Below are 18,220 nucleotides of genomic sequence, written 5' to 3' on the forward strand. Positions count from 1 at the left end.
TCTTCTCTTTTGTGCTTTTGGAGGTCAAATATATCATAATTTGAGTCATGAAAATAATCTATCTATTTTAAAATGGCAAAATTACGCTGAGAAAGACATACATTTATTTAAAAAATATTTAATTGATAATTTTTAAAAATAATATTTAGGTCTTAGAAGGATTTTATATTTATAAATTTTTTTTGTTTGAAGAAATTATTTTTGAAGATTAAAAAGATTATTTTTTTTATCACAAAGCTAATCAAGATGGATACTCTATTCAAGAACTCATCATTTTTATATTGAGATATTTTTTGAGTTAGATGATCATAGTTTGAGTTATGAAAATAATCTATTTATTTTACGATGGTAAAATTATATTGAGCTCGACATAGATTTATAAACAAAATTTGATGAACAATATTTTGTAAATTTGCAAAATCTTTGGTTTGAAGAAATTTACTTTTGAAAAATAAGAAATGAGTGCTTTGCATTTTAGGGTCTTAAATAGTGTGATAAGGAAAAAAAAAATATGTTGAGAGCTTTTAGGACATTTTTCTTCAAGAAATATAAATAGGCTGAATATAAATTTCAAAGGTCCAACACGATTTTAGACTTGATATGATTTAATCCAAATTATCTTATATTATGATTATTAATTTCATTTGAGAATTTTTCTAAGATGACGAATATGTAATTATTAATTTAATTTTAGAGAAAATATTAATTATGTGAATTTATTTATTTTTTGTTGAAATTAGAGCATATATTTCTTTTTTCCTTTTCGTAATTTCGTGCATATTATGTGAATTAATGTCCGTTACTCCCCCACCAAGTGTTCGACGAACGCAGTGCATTCGCTGCCAGGCGTGGGCGATCGGCTCTCATGTCTCCGTCGCCGCCTCAGCTCGTCCACCACAGAGCCGCTCTCCTCGCCTCGCCTCTGAATGCCGCCTTTAGCTTCAACATCGTAGGAGCTCCTGGCCCTGCTCGGAGGAGGGCTCACAGGCGGCTGTTCACTGCAATTAGCGCCATGGGTGGGGAAGAAACCCGGTTCGAGGTCGACCCCAGCAAGGCCCGGGAAGCATTGCAGCGGCTCGACCAGCAGCTCGAGTCCCTCGCGCAGCAGGAAGCCCTCCCGAAGAAGAAGCGGCCCTCTCCTCCTCCTTTAGGTACGCCTCCTAATTTCTCTAGGTCATATTTGTAGTTTCCATTCGCTGTTTCATTGCTTTAACGCTTCAAATTGCATGGAGTAATCTGTGGTTTTGGATGAATTATATCATGTTTTTTGGTCAATTGCGATGTTTGCCTTTGTTCTTGTGTCGTAGTAAGACCAGAGAAAGGGGGCATTGGGTATGTCTCCAAAAGCTGCAGAAGTAGACTGCATACCTCAAAAGGAGATGAAAATCTCTGTGAATGGGACATATCAATATGTGTATAAGGAATTAATGATAAGCTTGTTGACTGTTAATCTTGAAATTGATTTTGCATGGTTGAATTGTGCAGCAAATTCTATAACAGCAGTGATAAGGAAAGAAAGAAAGAAAGAAATTTAAAAGGAGAATAATGAAAGAGATTGAAGGATAAGAAAGGAAGGAGGGAGGAAGGGAGAGAGATGAATGAATGTATTCATTTTGTTTGTCCTGGAAAGCAACACAGATGAGATGAATGTATTTTTTAAGGAAAATCTTAAATCAATATGGATATCAATTGAATGGCTGAAAATAAGTGCAAGCTGGCAATACATGACAGGATCTGATCTCTTCAGGAGGCTGAATTTCTCATAGTAGTACAAACTAGTGGGTTCTGATTTCAGTTGCTACTTCTGCATCTTGAGATAATAACCAGAGGATTTCTTTAGGAGACATGGAATGGCAAAACTATTTAAGGAAGTCAAGGCCTGAATTGCATATAGAGTTGATTGCATATTATAAATGCCAAAATGATAAAGATAGGATATAGAAGCTAAGGGATCGCTCAACTATCTGAAATGCGTTCATCATAAATTTCTGATTGTAAATGCTTCACTTAGAAATGTGAATTGTAGTTCGATTGAATCTAAATGATTATGGAAGATCTTGATATATTTTCTTGATCGCTTAATTTCCTATCCCTAATTGTTTCGTTATCATTGGTCATCAGAAATTAGTTAGACTGGTCACTGCCGAAACAAGGGGATATAGTCTAAGATCATTTGAAAATTATAAATGCACCAATGGCATGAGGTGCATAAATTGAAAACAAAGGTGCTGAGAGGGGAAGAAGAAGACCGAAGAGAATCCAATTACAAATGATAAGAGAGGTATGAGGGGAATTGTTGCATGACGCTGCTGTTATTAGTGTTCAATGGTGAATAGGGTTCATGTAGTTGTCATTAAATTGTTGATAACAACTTTTTCTAATTGTTGTTATTGTTTATAGACTCTATATTCGTGAGGACACAAAAAATAAGGATTTGGGTGGAAGTCTATACTTGCAAAGAAATTATTTCGAAGTACCATATGCTACAAGTCATGATTCTACCATGTCATATTTAATGGAATGATTGTTTTGTTAGAAGAAATAGAACCATCTAAAATAAGGTGATGCAAATAGTAAGTGTTTCCCTTTTGTACGATCCACTTCTATGACAGGATACGATGTGGAACTAATAATGAAATTTCAAGATAGCCAATTTGGTGTTCGGTTACATTTAGTTTCCTGGATTACAATTTCATGCACTACATGTTAGTGGTATTATAACATATTTCAATTTCTTATTCACCTTTAACAACAATTTACGTAAATGAAATTGCAGAGCCTATTCTAGACAGAGATCTGATAACCGGCAAGAGGACTGATGATATGCCAGAAGTGTCAGGGTCTTATCTTGCATATACTGCCGTTGCACTTGTCCTACTTACGGTTCTGAACAACATCTTGTTCAATGTGTTCATAAAACCATCTGTCGATGGAAACGAGCAAGTTTCAAAAATAGAAAGAGTACCTCTAAGTGAACCCACAGAGCAGCTTGTGCCGAAGCTAGTGGACTAATGGTGAGTTACATTATCATCTAGCAAGTATGCATCATATCAATAAGATTATAGTCTTACCAATACCACATGAATTTCCTCACTGAGACTGTTTTGACATGGATTCCATGTTCTATTGATGTCTCGAATTGCTGCCTTTTTCTTGAGGCTCTTTGGTCTCTGATTTGAATGGTCAATAAATACACTGATGGTTGCTTTTCTTTAGATGCATCATGGAGTAATGTTTATTGTATAAAAACACTTAACACAATCTACAAAGTCCATTGCAATTTACTTAGAAGATGACTAAAAGTCCAATGTTCTCTTTTAGTGTATGCCTTCCATCTGTTAGAGTTTATTGGTTTTGAGAATAGATGATCACACTCCTATTTTTGTTTTCCTATCTCTTCTTCTGATATTTGTAGAGGAAAGAAGAAGAGAGTATGTTTGTTGTGGTCGCTAATAATTGGTCGATGTTGTAGTCAAAATATTCTTTTGTAATTTGCAGGTAGTCAAAAATGGATATCATCTTTTGGGCTTATAATTTGACATCTTAAATCTTAAAAGGTTAAATCAATCTAACAAGTATTCTCTTTGATTTTTAATTATCTAAGTTGATTATCTATTTTTTTTAATTTTATATCACCAACGTTGAAAGATTCTCATAAAGAAAAACAAAAATAAGAAATAGAAAAAGGGGAAGAAAAGAAAGAAACAAAAATGGTACAAAAAGAGTCCAAAAAGTTTGTTAGAATTAACTAATAAGTTAAAAATATTTATATCCATTAATTATAAATAGTAAAAAAGAGACAACCGATTTGAGGGAGTTGGCTTTGAATCAAATCGTTCCCGATCCAATCCGTGTTCGATCTGACTCATCTTGATCGGATCGAGCACTGCCAAGTTTCAACCGGATCCGATATCTGACGTTCGATGTGATTTCATGATCATATCTGCGTATATATATTGGTGTATTACATGTTATCATCGTATTATAAAGAAATTGGCTTCCGTTTAAGTCATCTAATCGATGCTAACTGGGTCGGATTGAGCGCTACCAAGTCTCAACCGGATCCGATATCTGACGTTCGATGTGGTTCATGACCGCATATATATATATATACGCCATCCTCGTATCCCCAAATTTGCCGCCCCCCAAACCCCAAACCCATCTCCTCCTCGCTCCAATTGCTCCCTTCCCTCCCATCTCCCCTCCCGTGTCTTCCTTCTCTGCGGCCGTCGTGGAGGCACTCGGATCCGACGAAGCCCCAGATGGCGGCGGAGGATTCGAGGTGGTTTAGCTTTCTTCCTCTCGATGACGATCATCGAGGAGGCGCACTTGGTTATCGTGTGACTGACCTCTCTTTTTCCTCTGTTTTCTCGTTTCTTTTCAAGGTTGAGGAGGCATCCGCCACTGCTGCTCGTCTCGACGTTGAGGGTCGATGCCGATAAGGTACTCGAATTTTGTCCTTCCTCTGCATAGTATGTCGTGGTGTCTTTTTGTTCCCTCTTGAGTTGTCCTGTGCCGCTTTATGCATTTTATTGATTAATTTAGTGTCGGAGATATGCATTGAAAAAGGAGAATGACTAGAATTACTGGTAAATCATTGCTCAACAAAAAATATACGGCACGCATTGTTAATTTTATTCTACATGGGTTGAGCTATAATTTTATCAAGATAAACATGATGCAGCCTTACTCAATTCTATATTACGGGATTATAAATATGTATGTAGCTTGATCTTGGATGTACCTTTGTTTTACAAGTCCAGCATATGAAGAGGATCCTTCTCATTTAAAGCTTCAGGAGCCAAATCAGCCATTAATTTTTAGACGTAAAAAATGACAAAAGAGTTAAAGGAAGCAGTTGTTTCTAATTAGTGTCGTCCCCATCATATTCATGCAATTATTGGTTGATGCTTAGAGAAGATATGTATTAAGTTTTATGGGCAACTATTGACATCAGTCTCAAAGTCAATTTTCTTGCAAAGTCAAACACATGCAAGATAGGAGCAAATTTAACCTATAAGACTATCTAGTAATAGGGATGTCTTTCTTATCAACGTCTGTTTAAGCTTGTTCACAAGAGAATCCTCGAGTCATACCACAGTCAAAAGAGTGTTAAGCACAAAGGGGAACATGAAGTATTTGTTTGTCAAAACTATTTTCATTTGGGAACTCATACAAGTAAAAGCAATATATAGGAGCACAATCTCTCCAAAGTGATTCCAGTTGTACTAATGTAGAGATTATTATGAGACGACATACTGTTCTCCTCTACTTAGTCTCTTCTACTAGTGAAGATTAATGTCTCACAACGTAGTCCTACCAGTGAGAATTAATGTCTCGCATGCTAATCCACGGTGGCTATGTATTGGCATGGTGTATTTTACTGTACCAAGCTGATGTTGCAATGCACCAGACCAATGCGAACTGTCAAATTTGATGCGTGGCACTGTGCCTATGTTGGACGCGTTGTCATGCATTATATATGTGTATTTCTCTCATGATATGAGTACATAATTCTGTGAATCAAGCATTTTAGTCCTTGATTACTAGCAATAGTTCTCCTCAAATTATATTGTTCAGCTATTGAGATGTAGCCGAGTAGTCTTGGGGATGATGTTAAATGCTTCTTCTAACTTCTCTCTTTATTTTGTTTTTTGCTGATATATTTTTATAAAAAAAATCAAATTATAGTTATTGATGCTATTTTTTATCCAAGCATTTTGTATATATATGTTTGTGATGAACAATCCCACCATACAACTCTGAAAGTCCTGCCAAATGAAACGGTGGTTGAAGTGCTCAGCTTAGTACTGAAGTTTTGGCCTTGTAGTCAAAAGATTTTTTAGTATCCTGTAACTGCAGTGAAGGAGAATGTTGATCTATGTTCCTCATCAGTGGTATTAGTTTATCAGCACGTAGATTTATAATGGATAATGCAACACTTTCTCGCTCCTTCTGCTGTGGCCTTTGTGAAGTTAAGTTTACAATTGAATGTCAGAGATCAAACCAAGATCAGTTTTAGGTAGTTTTTACTGAAAATTAACAAAGCTTACTATACATGATTTATGATTCTGCACGTAGATCTAGAAAACGAGGAGATAGAAGAAAATTTAGTTTACAATTTGAAGCAAATTAGTAGAAGTCTAAGTGAGAACATGAATAAAACCAGAGGACTCGGATATGCTTCACCTGGAAATGGATTAAGCATCGTGTAATTTGTGGAACTAAAACGTCACTCCTAGTTGACTTAGTTAACTCAAGCTTCAAAGCAGATTAGAGTTTTCAATTAGGGAAATATCAGTTGACAGATTGATTTCCCTTTCAAGTTTGAGCCATAAAAAACTAAAAATACTACTTAAAATTTAGTATATCTTTAGCATTGTCCAAACCAAGGATTAAAAGTCTTGTTTGCTCTCTCTGTTGTGGTTGGTTAGGCCGGCACAGTATTTCCCACTCATTTTAGGAATAGCATGCGCAGTGAAGAGGTAACACCAGCTCTGCTAATATTTTCTTTGCTGCAGCATCTACATACTAATGTCGGCACTTTTAACACTTGTTCAAAGAGCAACTTATGTAACGAGTCAACAGAAACTTGTGAGACTGCAGACGTCGTATGGGAAAGTGCTATAGGCTGTCCCAACTTATACTATAATTAACTCAGTCAGGAATTAAGTCTAAAGCCTTGTATAAGCCGATCTGTGAGCAGACGGCTGGCTTGTAAAGACAAACCAACGAGATTTGTTGAGGCTTTACCTGGTCCGACAGGATCTAATTTTAATTTACATTTGAAGGCTTAATTAGAACCTATGGTGCTAGCAATTTTTTTCTTTCGTAGGTTCTTGGTGTGGATCGTCTATACGAGAACGTTAGGTTAGTTTCATTCATTTGGAACAACTATTTGGTTGCTGAAGCACGAACAGTGTTAACTCCGGTGAATGATGAAATTTGATCCACTTTCAGTAAGAAATGCTCAAGCTCGAGATGAGCTCGACTCGAGGTCGAAATCAAGCTTTGAAGTAGATCTTTCTTCTTCTGTGAGTTTGCCATCTTTGTTTCGAATTAGTAGTGCTGGTTAGGTGGATAGGGAGAGAATGGAGATGGCGGTACTATAGTTGAAGGCCGAGAGAGATGGATGGAACGGCTCTCTTTTTTAAGACCATCAAAGCGAGGAGAGAGCAAAACCTAAGTTTTGGAAGCGGAATCAGATCGATTGGATCGTCGATTCTAACAGAATCAGATCGATTTCAGTTCAAGAACTAGTGGTTTTGATTTTGAAATTGACGATTTTAGTTTAGGTTTTGATTAATTGAACCGAAATTATTTTTAATTTATTTATATTTTATTAATACTTAATTTTTATTTTTAATATTGATTTTTTTTTCTTCCGATTTGGAACTGAATCAATATCACTCCAAGTATTAGGAATCGGAACGAAATCGTTAGAAGCTGATGTCAGTTTAACTTAAACCTGAAATCGTTGATCGATTTCAGTTTTTGATCAGTTTGGTTTCGAACCAAATTGCGGTCAAGACTAACTGTTGCGATGGATGATGAAAATGATGTAGTGGATTCACGACCGTTCGTGTGTAGGTGGATAGTATTACAGGCCTGAGATTTAAAATGTACTTATTTTAACTGTCGATTGTCTTAGACAAGGATGGGACAGATACAGTTGAGTTCCCGCTTCGTGTGAGATGGCTGAGCTGGTACGGTCATCAAATGCCACGTCATCAGACAGCCTGTGCTTTGTCCTAATACCACCTTTACGGCTCACCACGACACGATGGATGCGCGGCGCACCCGGAACTCGTGCCTGAATCTGCGAGCTGACTCGTGGTCAGATAGTTGGGCCGACTTGTTCGCGGTAAGAATGCGCTCTGCGACATCATCGAGTTGAGCACCGTCGAAAATTTCCTCGTAATGATACGAGATAAGAGGTTGGAGGACGTGGTCCTAATTTATGAATGACGGTGGATCACTATCCGTATCCAATCAATTCATCTCGATTACCATAACGTAATCCAATTTGAGAAGGATGAAAAAAAATATAAATAAAGTCACGGGCGTCCAAGCCGATGGGGTTGGTTTCGTAGGTGACCCACAAACAAAGCTGGTGAGCGACGGTGGAGTAGTTACTTCAGTATCAGAATCGCTGCCCCGTGAAGTAGCTTACTGACGCGTCTAAGTGATCGTTGACAACGAAAGGTGGTTGTCAAATTGTCGCAATGGAAACAAGCAAGAAATGGACAAAAGTCTGCCTAGCCATCCCTCGTTTTCCCTCCGTAGAATATAAAAAAAGCGTTTATTGTCAGTGGAAATGGTACTACGGGTTTCCTTTTCTGTGGGAAAAAAAAGGAAAAAAGAACTAAATATTTACAATATTTTTCGGTCTCTTTCTCTCTCTAAGTGAAAAGTAAAGAAATAAGAAAAACGGAATACTAAGTTGGTCCTTTTTGGGCTTGATTCGAGAGAAGTATTTCAAGGCGGGGAATGAGACGGGTAACGGGATATTGTTGTTTGGAGAGGTGTTGGGGGTGGTGGGTGGTGGAGAGGGAAGGTGGGGGAAGCGGTGGTGGGCGGATCACGTGATCTCGGGCGGAGGGGGAAGGTTGAGGTCGAGATCCAGGGGTAGCATCCTGTGCGGCGGCGAAGAGCGGTGGTTGCGGTGGAGATTGACCATCGAGGAGTCGGAGTCGCTCTGGACGCCGCTGGCTATCGCAGAGTTCAGATCGGCGACGATCGTGGGCGGGTACAGCGTGAGGAGGTGGTGGCGGCTTATCGCCGCAGCTGCCGCTGCTTTCTCAGATCTGACGATCGTGTCGAAGAGAAAGTACCGGTGTCCCGGCTGCCTGGCGGGGGTGGCGACAGCCGGGTACGGCTGGAAGGGGAACCGAGCGCAGCCGCTGATGCCGCTGCGGCGGAGGATATCGAGGTCGAGCGAGGGCGGGAGCGGGATCGCGAGGGGCGGTACAGCTGCCTCGCGGCTGGAGGACTCCACCGTGCTGCTCTGGCTACTGGGGCTGCCGCCGCCGCCGCCGCCGCCAGCTTCTGCGGAGGGGGCGACGATGACGCTGGCGGGCCCGGGGCACGGGCAGGCGTCCGGGCGGGGGAAGTTAGTCCTGGCCTTGGATCCGCGAAACTGGCGAGCAGCGGCGTCGTATGCCCGCGCTGCCTCCTCGGCCGTGTCATAGGTTCCAAGCCAGACCCGGCTCTTCTTCCCCGGGTCCCGTATCTCCGCCGCGTACCTTCCCCACGGCCGCTTCCTCACCCCCCGGAAATGCGTCTCCTTTCCTCCTTCATCGCCGGCTGCCGGCTTCTCCCTCGTCGCCATGGGTAAAGTGCTGTTTCTCTTTACTCTTTTGTTAATTGCAGTGGCTTCTATTTGCTCTGCCCGATTGTACGATGACTCTGATCCAAGAAGCGAGGCTGAGGCTGAGTTAAAAGAGAGGGGGAAGGGGTTTATATATGGGTTGATTGCAAGATTTGGACGGTGGAGCGGGGCAATCGAGGACAATTCGGCGCCGTCGAGCGATGCCCACCATCTGTTCGCATCGACCACTTCCGCGCCGTGCAACTCGGATCACGGAGCTGGGCCCCCACCGCCCTTACGCGGGACCCACTGTCCGAAGACCAGCGGGTGCGTGTGCCCCCGTTTTGTTTGCCCTCGGCGAAGTACCAAGGGGCGGCGGTACGTCCGCGAGACGTGTCCAACACACCACAGATGTCTGTCCTCCGCCTCACAGAATGGACGGCCGAGATGAATCGGTGGAGTAACGGAGACAGCGGTTTGTCTCGAGCCGCAGACGCCGCGGGTGTGAATGCGTCCGCCGATTAATTTAGTTGGAGCACATCTCTTGTCGACGAGGGAGAGTCAATACAATACATTTTTGCACTGAACGATAGGGGTGTCATAATGCACGTTGCTTAGTACCGCTCTCCCCTAATTGCATTGATGAGATAAAACATTAAAAGAAATATAACATAATGTAGCTTGCAATGAAGAAAAGCCAAGACAAAAACATATTGGTTTTGATCCAAACTCATGACCAGTAGTTAAAACATAACCAGCATTGAAGCTAAAGTTTTAGGAGTAAGGTTAAGCCTTTACCCCTGTGAAGAGCAGAATAAAGTAATAGAGATGTATATACATGAACCTTTTATATCAAAAATCTATTTGATCAAAACTCTTCCTGTATGATAACACAATCGCAGAGGAACAAAGAGGTTAAAATGAACAATCATGTAATCCTTTCAATCAAGAGATTAAGTTGGATCCATTATCAGTGTGTGACTCCGAACTTGGTCATGTGGTCGATGATGTTTTGTCATTTGAACATCTCGTGCAAAATGCGTCCGAGCTTTGGCATATGGAGCTTCTCTTGCTACAATAGAGCAAGCTAGCTATTTTAAGTTAATAAGTTCATAAACAAGGCTATGATGAGATTTCTTTTCTTTTGAACACAGGATACTTACCGGCGGCAATCCTTTGCGCACGGAGGATGTTCTCCCTTCTTTTCCACCAGATCAGTGCAGCGACGACGGCAAGCAGAAACACAAACGAAGCCCCAAAAGCAATGCCAATTTTAGCAGCAACAGATAGATGAGGACCACATGAAGGTAATCCTGGTATTCCACATAGACCTGCATTACCAGTAAAACTGTGCATTCCGTAGTAAGCATCCTAAAACTGCAGAGTAGACATTGATCAAATAGTAATGCAGGAAAATTTATATTTCTTCAAAGCAGATAATGAGCTCAAGATAATCTTAATCAAACCATACTCTCATCTGCATGACACCTAATTAATCACCAAGTCTCACCTGCTGCATGAGCCTGATGATGAGAAATGTAGCTGGAATCTAGAGGAGATAATTGATGCAAAATTTGGAAGAAAACTCCTTTTGATCATTGTCCCTAACTATAGTTAAACGGCATTTATCTGTTATGGGCTATTCCAATAAGTACTATTCATAATCTTCAACCCCTTAGCGTAGTCATCTAACAGTCATAATTAGTGCTGATTTGTAAAATATACTAAGAACACTGATGATTGATAATTTATGCAAATCAAAGTTGCATTTTCATTTCAAAAGGCAATTGAGAAGCCACAAGAAATACAGTCAACCTGACAATTGCCTCCACTCGTTAAAAGTTGGGATCAAATAATAGATATATGTGGACTAAAAGTTTCCAATTTCAAACTCAGGTGATGTTGAGTATCACTATCATTGAACATATAGTTTCAAAAGGGACACTACTAATATGTAAACCCTCTATATTTTAGTCAATTTGTGTCTAATAACCAACTTAGATTCTGCATGATGCAAAAATTAGTTTTCAGCTTCGTAAAGTGCTAAAATTGAAACGAGTAATCAAATATTTGCAGAACAGCAACTTTCTGCATTACAACTATAGAAACTTAGGCATTAATTAGTCGAGCAAATATCTTGACTATTGCCTTAACAAACATTTCTTACTTGAAGCTAGCCCTGTGAAGTGGAAGTCCTCCCAGGCTTGCAGGAACTCTTCCAGATAAAAGATTCCCATTGAGATTCCTACAAGAAAGTTATATAAAAGTTTCAACATCAGCTGCTACAAATTCAAAAAGATTTGACTGTAGCAATCCTTACAGTATCTGTAACGATGTCAGCTGCCCAAGGCTCTCAGTAATTGATCCATTTAGTTGGTTATAGGAGAGATCTCTACAAACAATTCATAGAGTTAGCAACTAATGCATTCCTTTATTTTCTTGCAAAATATTATATTAAAAGAATGAAAAAATGAAGTTATAAAATTAAAGTGCGCCGCGCCCTTGATCTATAAATTAATGCAATAGAATGGAAAAGGACAAAAACCCTTTCAAAGAATGAAAGAATTGACAATACTTTCCTCAGTAATAGAATGGAAAAGGTCAAGCCTTTTTTTTTCAGCATGTATGATAATGATTTCCTAAGTACCTTTGGTCAAAGAAGGACACGTGTCCCATTATTTCCATGACAAGTGCAACAGTGAATTAGATGAGTTCTTGGAAAGAAATTGGGAACAGAAAGTTGCACTAGAAGATTTTTATACAAGACAAAATCCAATAAACATCCCACCATACTCTGTTATATAAATGATATTAAGTTTCGTAAGCTTCTTTATATTTGCATCAAGGAAAGATGAATTCCGAGGAAGAAGCCATTTTTTCATCTTTAGAAAAGTCAAAATTGATGCCTTTGGTTGGCACAAAGGACTGATCGGTTTTGACAAAGGGTCAGAGGTTCAATCCAGAAAAGGTAGATAGATTCCTGATAACATCAAGAAAATAGCAGAGTTGACTGAAGTTACTTTGCAAAGAACAACTTATCAAAAGATAGAAAAAGCAGAGGGTAACGCCTTTGACTGATGTTCAACTAGATTTTTCTTAACAAAATCCAATACATCTATATTTTCCTAATTTATGTACAAACTAATCATACGAGGACCTGTTTTATATAATCATACTCCGTGGACCAAATGCTATAATCATACTCCATGGACCAAATGCAAAAAGGAAAAAAGAACATATACTTTTCTCATGATTTATCTTATCAGTTTGTACTGATATACCGACTGTCGGTACGATATATATCGAGTTATACCGAGTTATACCGATCATACCGGCACATAATATATGGGGGTACACCGATGTATTATTCGTATGGATCCCTTATCAAATTGATATGCATCGCTCGTATCGAGTGATACATTACGGTATAACGAATCTTACATTTTTTCCTTCTGAATTGTAGCCACATAGATAGATTAAATCAGAGTCCTAACTTGATTAAGACTATTTTTTATGACAAGGATAATACATTTCCTGCATTTTTTTTAATTTTCATAGCTGGCCACTTTTAGTTTGGAATTGCTTTGAAGGACCTCAATCAGCAATTTTGTAGATCAGGATAACATAATCCTGTATCCAAATAGAATATTTCCCTGTCTAGCTGGATTAAATAAATATAAGCATAGTTGACCCAACTTGAGTAGATTAATGATGGGAGACTGGTACTGACAAATTAGTCGACAACTGCATGGTTGACGCTTAAACCATCCATGAGTCACTTCATTAGAACATTCACTCTGATTCTAGAGGTAATTAATTTATCAAGGTAAAATATCAGCACCAAATATCTTACAACTGAGGTTTTGCGACTAGGAAATATATGCACAAAACAGGATTATAATTGAGATAAGTGTTACATATCCGCAAGGAGAAATCACACAGACTATCCACATAATAACTTTTGTTGATCAACAATTTTGTATTGTGACATAAAAAATGCTTCAGATTGACCATGTTAAATGCATTGTAGACAAGGTAGCAATCAAATGATTAAAATCGAGATCAAGTGGCAGAGATTATGTTAAATGTAGGTGTTAAACATGCATGTAAAAGACGAGAATTTTTTAAAATATTAGGAACTCAGGGTTGATCTTGAAAGTAAATCTTGTCGTATCACAGTGTTTCATTCAGTACGAATATTAGTCCGATAAAAGATATGGGTAGTACATCAATATGGTATCATGTATTATATATCAGTATATTCGGTTTGGCTTAATACAATTCGGTACGTACCATATCGATAGTTGATCGATATATCAGTAGAAACCGATAAGATGAATTATGCTTGAAAGCCTCACGTATTAAACTAATTATAAATGGTTAAAAAGTAAATAGAACAAAACTTCAACTTGATATATTAAGAATAAAGAAAAGAAGACAAAGTTGCATCATACAATAAAGACAAAGAGGAAGTAACTCACAGTGTTTGCAATCCGGCAATGGTGCCAAGAGAGGATGGAATGGACCCGTACAGGTTGTTTTCACTAAAGTTACTTCAGAAATTAAAGAACAAGAAAACATGTCATATGACTGGTGAAATAGCAGCCTTCACAAGAGTAAAAGAAAGAATCCATAGATGAGTACATCCAAGTAAGATTGAATAAAGATAACAGTAAAAGTGTTACACCAGATAAGCCTTTACTCAAGTTATTTAATATGACAAATATCATATCAATTGTTAGGCAGACCATGACACAAGTTTCTCCAAACAGGATAAGAGAAATAATTTAAGCAGTACTATAGACCATAAACAAGAGTATGGTGACCTACATGCTTTGCAAATATTGCAGTTTAGCAATGTCATTTGGCAGAAAACCTTTTAAACCTTGATTGTCGAGACCTCTGCACATAAGAAGTATTTCAACTGTCAAGACTTACATACACATACTAGCACATATATAAGATATGGTTGGACAAGTTTTGATCACATTTTGAATTAGGCATTTCACATCAACTCTAATAATTGTGTGACAAGCAAGAACCTCTATTTGACATTTCATACAAGATATAGACATTCTCAAATAGCATGAGGTTGTAAGTTTACGTATCTAGTACACCCCTCACACATTTGTTTGCCTAGTGAAATTTTCCTAATCAGAATTTAATGGTCTGAGAATTTCATGTAGCCAAGCCCAAATACATTAGAATATTGAAGTCACAAGTGGCAGTGAATTAGAGTGACATTTTTTGCAATACACAAGTGATCACAAGGGATGATAGCTAACAGGTTTTGCGCTTGACAAGAAATGTTAGTCCTTGTCTTTTTGTTCTCAAGTAAGTCAATGAGTAGGGAATCTTTAAGAGGGGCTAATTGCATATTATCAATGGCGTTAGGATAAAGATAGTTAAATATTTTATTTTTATAACTATAAAAATTTTAATATAAATTTTTTAAGTCTACGAATTAAAATATTAAAGAGATCTAATTTTTTATCCCTCCTTAGGAGTCAGTACGGTAACTTCTAACTTAAGCAAAAGAGAAAACATAATGTAAAGCTACATATAAATAAATGCAAGTTTGAGAAAGTACAATCCATCTATGACCCAATTGCCACTCTTGCTGTCAAATTGGCAGTCAACTCCACTCCAAGGATGTTGCTGAGGAACACATGGATCACCATTCCAGCCCAAACGACGTGGAAGTCCCAGAGAGCTCTTTAGAATTTGCAGAGTACTGACTGCAAAAGGGCATTTGGAGATATAATATTATGAAAAACATGTACACTTTCTGGCAAAGTGAAATATCATCAGCTATTCACTTGGAAATAAAATATAATTATCGAACCACCTTCGAGCAGCAAAGAATCAAATAAATTAAACATGCAGAAGCAAACTTTTAGCCAAATAGGTTGCTGTTCTTAACAGTAACAAATTGCATGTGAGAAACTTATATCACACAAATACCTAAACCAAATTAGCATAGTTGCTACAAGAAAATGATGTATAAACTCTTTGCTAGCTGTGGTGGGACAACAATGCCATATTTCTCTAACATTTGTGAACAGTAGTAGTCTTCCACTGACAATGGTTAAAAAGTTGACCCTTTGCATTGCAACATGGAAATCCTATGTATCCTGGATGAGCATGGTTGGTCTCATGAAAACAGCCATTTGCTAGTAGGTGTAAGCATAATGAAGTTGGCCAGTCCTTTTCAGCAATCAAAGAGAATATAAAGTATGAGGAAACAAAAGACTGCATTCTAAGAGAGTAAGGAGGAATTAACCTAGAGAGAAGAAGAAAGGGTATCCATGGCCAATCAACTGTTCTTTTTCTAGTCTTAGCTCCCTAGTCTTGATTCAACATATCCATAACACTCTTGGTTGAGAAACAACAATTGATGGCTTAAGTGAAAACAGAAACAGCACTCGAAACATAAAAATTATCAAGGAAATTTAGTTGTGAAATAAGTTGGAGTATACTTACCGTCATCTGCTGAAGTTTTGGACTCTACTGAAATAACCTCAAACACCTCAATTGCATTTATGATCGCATGACTTCCATTTGTGCCACGCAAAACGATTGTTAAGGCCTTCCCACTTACTTCGACAGTCGTGTTCAGCACAAGAGCTGCATAGCTTCCTCCTGTCATGCCAATAATGTTGATGTTGTCAAATGCAATATCGCCATTTAGTGATATGTCAAAGGTTCTTTCCCCTTCACCAGCTATTCTTGGGTCAATCTCAGAGAAATGAAGCCACACAGAATAATTTCTGTTCGGCTCCACCTCCATTTCGAATGATAAATCGGGCTGTAGATCACTGCCCACGATTGCAGACTGATAAAGCTTCTCCGGATAGAAGTTTGGCGAAATTGATGTCATACTGATACTATGTTCTGTTGATATGGAATGACCAGAGTCTTGAAAGTATGAAATAGCTAACCAGAATCTGTCTCCACCCCAGTGACTGCCACCATAGTCTTCATCAAATGCAGACTTCCCAGTACCACATGTCAATCTTTTGGCTGTTCTAAGCACTGTCCCCTTACCCCACAGTGGTCCAGAATAATATGCAGTGTCATCGACTTGAAGGATTTCAATTGAAAGAATGGATGGATCACCATGACCAGTGCTATGGAAACAAGCAGTGAAAGATGCGTTGGTAACAAATACCAAGGCTTCCACAAAAGACTGCTCGTCATTGTTGCTCCAACCAGACTTCAAAGAGTGAATTTGAGTTCCCTCTATAGAGATATCAAACATTGGTTCATTATCAAAATTAGGATCAGCGATGAGTGCAAAAAATAGCCTCACTTCATAGTGTCCTCGAGGAATGTCAGTAATGTCGTAGCAATTCTCCGGGCCATCAGACAGAGGGAAATATCGAAGTGTTTTCAGTTGAGGCTCAATGAAACTGGGGATTGTTGCATTTGCCTGTTTTCCACCCGTATATCCAAAGTCTTTTTTCCATAGGGTATTGGTAGGCTTAGTAGTAACATCCTTTGGAGCCCCGCAGCTTATGCGCATCGCATATGGTTCTCCTAGAAACATGTAAGCTCAAACATTACAGATATAACAACAACAACAACAATAATAAAATCATAAAACTCAATTATTTGATGTTTTCTATATTAAAATCGATTAAAATTTATGTTCATGAGATTTAACATAATTTAATGCTGGTTGTAAGTTACATAATGCACCCCTTCATATTTTTTATCTGAGCTTAAGGTCGACAGTGATGGTGTTATCATAAAGAGACCTAATATGAAATAAAATAAAAGTCAACTATATATTTTTTAAGAATTTCTAATGGTAATACTATTCTCTTGCAATCAATCATGATGTTAGCAAAAAGATGACAACCCAATGAAACATAATTTTGGAATTCATAATCACTTGACAAATGGTGTAATCCATCGTATTCAAACACAAAGTTTGATTGACCAAAGAAAATCCTAATGGCACAATCTAAAGATTAATTGTGGCACATTCAAGTGACATTGACGCAGGTGAATAACGAGACCTACAAAACAATCACAGAGAACCAAAATAAGGACTCATAGCAACCTTGCCGAGAAAAAGAAACAAACCATCCTAGGAAGAGGGAGACAAACAATCGAAACCAAGAGAAGGCCGAAAAAGGAAACCTGATAACGAGGGAAAGAAAACAAAAAAAAAGGAGCACAAGACAAGATGGATCTTGTGAAGGCCAGAGTGGGAAAGACATCCTCTTGATTTGGAAGTTAATGGAGCAGGGGAGCTGCTCTGTCCAAATTTCCTCATCTCTATAATCGGGAAAAGATGGAAAAGCAGAGGACGATGATGATTATTCAAGAAGCCTACCCTCATGCTGAGCAGCTGCATTCCGGAGAGAAATGACTGACAGAATGGTGCAGACAAGAAACTTGTGGTGAATGAAAGATCTCAGCAGCATACTGGTACCTCCCCTTTCTCCCAGTCCTTCAAGAACTCGCCCCCTCTCTCAATTACAGCTGAAATAGGTCCTACCTTTACCAAAGTAAAGGCAAGAGCTGCTCGGCCAGACATCAAGCATTCATGTGCAGTAATTAGAGGGGGGTCAGACGATCGCAGTGTAGATTCTCTGAAGAAGAAGTGGAGATGGGAAGCAGGGCAAAAAAGAACGATGTGATGGCCGGAGAGGAGCGGTATTGCAGGTAGTGGGCGGTCAGTCGTCGGCAATCACGGGGGTCAAAAGATGCAAAGGGGATGAGAAATGGTGGGGGCATAACATATTGGAGCAGCGTTGACTTGGGAATGCGGGTGCATTGATTACCTGCATTCACGCCGAGCGGGGTGGGTTGACTCCCGTGGCAATGTCGGAAGACAAGGGGAAAAAGAAAGTAGTGTACATCTGGAAAGAGGCAACCAAAATATACCACTAAATGAAC

General features: G+C 38.8%; 3 protein-coding genes and 1 long non-coding RNA gene across 5 annotated transcripts; 2 read left to right on the plus strand and 2 right to left on the minus strand.

The window, feature by feature from the left end:
* The first annotated feature begins 788 nt into the window (after nt 1-788).
* On the plus strand, nt 789-3,215 carry LOC135637254 (uncharacterized). The gene is made up of 2 exons (XM_065149859.1): nt 789-1,151; nt 2,777-3,215. The coding sequence occupies exons 1-2, from the start codon at nt 866-868 to the stop codon at nt 3,010-3,012; spliced, it is 522 nt and encodes a 173-aa protein (XP_065005931.1). The 5' UTR covers nt 789-865; the 3' UTR covers nt 3,013-3,215.
* Nucleotides 3,216-4,139: 924 nt separating this feature from the next.
* On the plus strand, nt 4,140-5,579 carry LOC135634993 (uncharacterized). The gene is made up of 2 exons (XR_010495531.1): nt 4,140-4,282; nt 4,386-5,579. It is a non-coding gene; the product is annotated as an uncharacterized LOC135634993 (long non-coding RNA).
* Nucleotides 5,580-7,957: 2,378 nt separating this feature from the next.
* On the minus strand, nt 7,958-9,417 carry LOC103983470 (ethylene-responsive transcription factor 4-like). Its single transcript, XM_009400683.3, has one exon. The coding sequence runs from the start codon at nt 9,329-9,331 to the stop codon at nt 8,582-8,584; it is 750 nt and encodes a 249-aa protein (XP_009398958.2). The 5' UTR covers nt 9,332-9,417; the 3' UTR covers nt 7,958-8,581.
* A 594-nt stretch (nt 9,418-10,011) lies between these two features.
* On the minus strand, nt 10,012-18,036 carry LOC135634992 (receptor-like protein 4). Of its 2 annotated transcripts, XM_065145770.1 has the most exons (9): nt 17,655-18,036; nt 15,794-16,849; nt 14,901-15,048; nt 14,141-14,212; nt 13,792-13,863; nt 11,631-11,702; nt 11,478-11,555; nt 10,474-10,658; nt 10,012-10,382 (listed from the first exon to the last, which is right to left on the minus strand). In XM_065145770.1, exons 1-9 carry the CDS (start codon nt 17,743-17,745, stop codon nt 10,264-10,266), a joined length of 1,893 nt encoding a protein of 630 aa, XP_065001842.1. In that variant the 5' UTR covers nt 17,746-18,036; the 3' UTR covers nt 10,012-10,263. The 2 variants fall into 2 exon arrangements, with proteins under 2 accessions (XP_065001842.1, XP_065001843.1); XM_065145771.1 differs by lacking the exon at nt 14,141-14,212.
* Between the last annotated feature and the right edge of the window lie 184 nt (nt 18,037-18,220).

This window comes from Musa acuminata, chromosome BXJ3-4 (assembly GCF_036884655.1).
Source record: "Musa acuminata AAA Group cultivar baxijiao chromosome BXJ3-4, Cavendish_Baxijiao_AAA, whole genome shotgun sequence".
NCBI classification, from domain to species: domain Eukaryota; kingdom Viridiplantae; phylum Streptophyta; class Magnoliopsida; order Zingiberales; family Musaceae; genus Musa; species Musa acuminata.